Source organism: Haliotis rubra, unplaced genomic scaffold (genome assembly GCF_003918875.1).
Source record: "Haliotis rubra isolate DU_JTF1 unplaced genomic scaffold, ASM391887v1 Scf783, whole genome shotgun sequence".
Taxonomy (NCBI): Eukaryota; Metazoa; Mollusca; class Gastropoda; order Lepetellida; family Haliotidae; genus Haliotis; species Haliotis rubra.
In genome coordinates, this window is record NW_025767505.1 from 59,833 (window position 1) to 64,832 (window position 5,000).

General features: G+C 46.7%; 1 protein-coding gene across 1 annotated transcript in view; it reads right to left on the minus strand.

The window, feature by feature from the left end:
* The window catches only part of LOC124260984 (extensin-like), a 1,975-nt gene extending 1,315 nt beyond the window's left edge, over positions 1–660 (minus strand). The window contains exon 1 of the mRNA XM_046695302.1: positions 589–660. Within this exon, the coding sequence (XP_046551258.1) occupies positions 589–660 (72 nt within the window). The remainder of the gene's footprint in view (positions 1–588) is intronic.
* Between the last annotated feature and the right edge of the window lie 4,340 nt (positions 661–5,000).

Here is a 5,000-nt window from a genome sequence, read left to right on the forward strand (position 1 = left end):
CGCCATTACGTACTGGTTGTTTGTTACCGTATTAACAACTAAGATCTGACCGCTTATCGAGGTGTAGCCAGAAACATAAAGCGTCCGCCCCAGAGCGGAAGGTCGCGGGTTCGATCATACCAGTCATACCAAAAGACGTTAAAATATGGTAATTTCTGTTGGTCCCTGCCTGGCGCTCGGCCTTAATGGGTACAACAAAGGTGACTGGTTGGTTCCGAGTCAGTATAATGTGTCTGAGCGGGTATTCATGCTTCACTGCGGCATGGTATCCCCAGTGGGCTAGCACTATAAAACCAGCTTTCGGAAGTCTGGCTGCACAAGGTGTTACAGCCGCGCATAATATTATTGACACGCATGCACGTCGTCATATGAGCGAAATATCTCCGGCACGACGTTAAACCCCATATCACCTCACCCTTCACCACTCAATGTTCCAACGTTTTCCAACCGGTCGCGCTTTGTAGGCTGTCACGCGTTTATTTTCCTGCAATGTTATATCTTCTGCACATTTTGTGCTGTCTGCATATGTAATGGGCGTTTAATAGTCCGCTTTACTCCAGCTTCAAATAAAATATGCTTCTTCCTCACGCTCCAGATAGGAAGTAAATGTTGAACCCGGATGTCGAATAACCCGGTGAGCAGAAAACAGCCCAGCAACATTCCTAAAGTATCACGTGGTACACGTTGGTTGTCAAATTAACAAACCCTCACTTCCACAGAATGACAGTTCATGATAAGTATTGCTGTAGCTCTTCAACAAAACGTGACTGCTAATGGTATAGCGCATTACGAAATCATAGCGACCCGGTGAAATGACCCGACACCTCGTACTCTGACATGGTCAGTCCTGGGAGGCGTGAAGCCAAGCGCCAAAGAAGAAGAACATCCCAGCCATACAATGGAGACCTGCAAATAATCGAGCATGCCAGCCAGTGGTCAATAGCATGACCACACAAAATCTCTATCCCTCATCTTTGAAGTGGATGCAAATAGGACAAATCTTGCGGGGGTAGCTTTCGTGCAGCCATTGGTGAAGCGGAGCAATCTTGCAGGCGGCGGAATAGCTTCGATTGGCAGTGAAATAACTGGTTGTGCAGTGGAGCAGCTGGCGGGTAGTGGAGTAGCTGGTGAGGTGAAAGTGGAGTAGCTGGCGGGGTAGTGGAGAAGCGGGCAAGGGTAGCGGAGCAGTTAACAGAGTGGCGGAGTAGCTGGCAGAGCGCCAGGGGAGCACCTGGCTACGTAGGCAGTGGAGCAGCTGGAGGGCAGCGGAGCAGCAGGCAGGGTAATTTGAGCAGTTTTAACAGAGTGGTGGAGCAGCTACGGGGTAGTGGAGCAATCTGGTTGCAGTGGAAAATAACTGGTTAGGCAGTGGAGCAGCAGGCGGCAATAGCGGAGCAGCTGACGGGTAGCGGAGCAGTCAAGGCAGATGGGTTGAAAGCAGCCATAAGATGGGGAAGCAGCTGGCTGCTAATGCAGGCAGCGGAGCAGCTGGCGGCAGTGGAGCAGCTGGTGAGGCAGTGCAGCAGCTGGCGGGCAGTTGAGCAGCGGGCAGGGTAGCGGAGAAGTTAACAGAGTGGCGTGAGCAGCTGGCAGAGCGGGGAGCAATCTGGCCGCTACGCAGTAGTGGAGCAGCTGGAGGGCGGAGCAGCAGGCAGGGTGCATTGGAGCAGTTAACAAGAAACGGTGAGAGGCTGGGGCAGTGGTAGCATCCGGCCCGGCAGTGGAATAACTGGTTGGTGGTGGTAGTGGAGTACCTTGCGGGTAGTGGGAGTAATCTGGCTGCAGAAAAGGGAGTAGATGGCAGAGTGGCTGAGCAGGTGGCAGAGTGGGGAGAAGCCATTAAGCATGTATGTAGTGGTGCCGCTGGTGGGTAAATGGAATAACTGGTGAGGTAGTGGAGCAGCCGTGGCGGGCAGTGGAGCAGTGGGCTGGGTAGTTGAGTAGATGGCTAGGTGGCGTGAGCAGCTGGTTAGGCAGTGGAATAACTGGTTAGGTGAAAGTGGAGTAGCCGGCAGGAGTGATGGAGCAGCTGGCCAGGTAGTCAAAGTCAAGCCGAAGAGGTTTTATTTCACAGGCCAAAGCAGCCTTCCGCCCATACATTGGAGCATAAGGGCTATTACATTATGGCCATATGGTGCAATAAGTAGTAATTAGTGATCCAAAACTGCAAATCCGCGTACAAGTAGTGAAATAATGATGGACCTACATAACTTTTATCAGGACAGTTATGTTTTATCAAGAGCATAATTCGATATTAGTGGGGCGGCCAGCCTTTAGTTATTACGCTGGTCAGTTGATGAAAGGCGAAGCGGAATGTTAATGTAGGTAGCTTTATATAGATAAATATTCCAGCTATATATTTCGTACGCAAATCTTTATACAAAGGGACATGTAAGTCAAAATGGATTTCATTTCCACATCTATATTACACAGTGGGCACACTCTCTGCATCGGGTTCAATATAAAAACGCCCTCCTTCGTTTCACTACATTATGTTGGATCAAACGTAACCTAAAACGTAAGCAAATGGGTATCTTTAATTTCTTTGATGTTAAAAAAATCTATTAGATATTTCCTCCGGCTGAGTAGTGGATTTGTATATTCTATAAGAGTCGCAAAATTTCGTGAACTATTATGTATTATTGAATACCATTCTTGATTAAAACATATTAAGACTTCTTTCTCGAAACTGAGTTAAAAACAAACTTGGATCACCAACTGACTGACTTAACCATACAAAAACCATAACCATGCGTGAAAACAGAAGATTTCTTTACATGAGATGCCTATCGTCACTTTTACCAATATTGTCCAAATAAACAAGCGTTACGCTATAAGCCTTTGGGTAAATCTATGTTGTTGCATTCACAATATCTTAAACCAGAGATTTAAGTACATCGAATATGAGCATTTATATACAGGGGATACCTCCCACATCCACCGTACACACGCATACAATTGGGTGTTGAGGGTCCTACATTTAAAAATTTTACTTACAGGCCATCAGATGTATTTTTCTATGCATTCATACATCTGGAATCCCCTAAATCCTCGGATCCATACAAAAAGAATAGGCCGAATTTGACAATCAAATAGTTTAAAGTAAATACTGGGCGTCCAACACCAATTTTACACAAGGCAGAGATAAAAGACTTATCAATGCTTCTTTAGCTGATGTTTTTCCAGTTCAAAGCAGATGTAAAAGCTAATACTCAAGATAAGTGTAATAACTGTGAGACAATTACAAGGTTGGTCATTAAAGAGCACCTTTCTTTAGAAGATATCCGGCCACCTTTTCTAAATATAACAATATTAGTTTTATTGGAATAACTGGTTAGGTAGTGGAGTAGCTGGCAGGAGTGATGTGGAGTAAGCAGGTATTGGGGTGGATTAGTGGAAGTGCCTTGCGGAGCGGTGGAGCATCTGGCTGGGTAGTGGAGCAGATGGCAGAGTGATGGAGCAGCTGGCAGAGTTGTGGAAAATAACACTGGCTGGGGGTAGTGGAGGATCGCTGGCCAGTTAATAGTGGAGTAAGCTGGCAGAGCTACTCTGAGTAGCTTAGGATTGGGTGAAGGGTGGGGTGGGGGGTGTAATTGTAAGTGAGGTGAAAGCTGGCTGTGTGGTAGAGGTGGCTGGCTGGGGCTGGGTGGAGTGGCTGGACCAGACAATCCAGTGCGATCCAACGTAGTATGAAAATCACCCATCTCATATAGGACACGATGTTGAGCACGTAATCCAGCCAAGTCAGCAGGCCCTGACCAGCTAGTCCCGCTTAGACACTGCTTACAACAAGCATGTGTCACTGAGAGACCAACCTCTAAACTGGATCTTCACGGGTAGGGTTAAAAGTAGTCAGCTTGAACCTAGTGTGCGTTGTAGGGAGTACATGAACAACCATTGAAGTGATGAACTTCTTTTCTCATTTTATCAATCCATTTCTAGAAGGTCAATGGAGGTCCTTTTCCATTCTACCTAAATCCAGGTTTCCATGAATAATGTAAACATGCATTCTTAGCAACCAAATATCAATTCGTGAAAAATATTGGAATCGTAAAAACTATAAACAGCAGAGTGACGTCATAGATGTGATCCTAATTATATCACAATGAGTATACAACACGCGTTTCGCTGAGTAGATTGATTGTCTAGTTGAATAGTCGTGTAGGTGCGTGCTGTTGCTTGGTGAGTACAGTGAGGTGAGTTTAGTTTTACGCAGTTACTCCAGCAATGAGTCCAGCCATATGGCGAAAATCTGTAAATAATCGAGTCTGGTCCAATCATGAGTGATCAACAGCATGAGCATCGAGCTGCGCAATTTCCGGACCGGATGCATAATGTCAATCCAAGCCAGCGAGCCTTGACCAATCTGATCGATGGGCAGATTTCCTGGGCAAGCGCTGGAGTTACTGAAGATCAATATTTTCCTGTCCCGGACCTTCAATAGGTTGCAAATGTTAGTGGCATGTATGGGTGCTTTGGTGGTTGCTGACGCCGCCCAGGGGTGTCACCTTAAACATCCGGCATTTCCTTTGAGGGATTGCGCGGCCGATATTACAGCACGGTCGGGAGTCTTGGGAAAATACGCCTTCCCATTTCAGAATCGTGCACGCGAGAACGGAATTCTTATGACTATCCGGAGTCGATTCCTGCAGGCATCAAGTTAATGTTTTCGTTAGTCCGTACATGTGCGTGCGCTTGCTCTGCGGTATTAGGGCGAATATAGGGTTTATATCCTGGCTGTATCCGGGTTTAGTGAGTATAATAAGCGCTCGCTATCTCACTCAAAACGTGACTCACACACGGGCTACCGCATTGTGAAAGCGGGTTTCCGTGCTGCATGCATTGTTGTGTGTGGATTGATGGTTCTACATTCGTACTGAAATCCCTGTATCGCTGTGGGATAGCCTGGTCTCGCCAGGCGGTCTAACAGGTATTGTCGCTAAGGTCTACCCATACAACCTGTGCATTTGTGAGTTTTCCATCAAACACAAGAGGCTAGA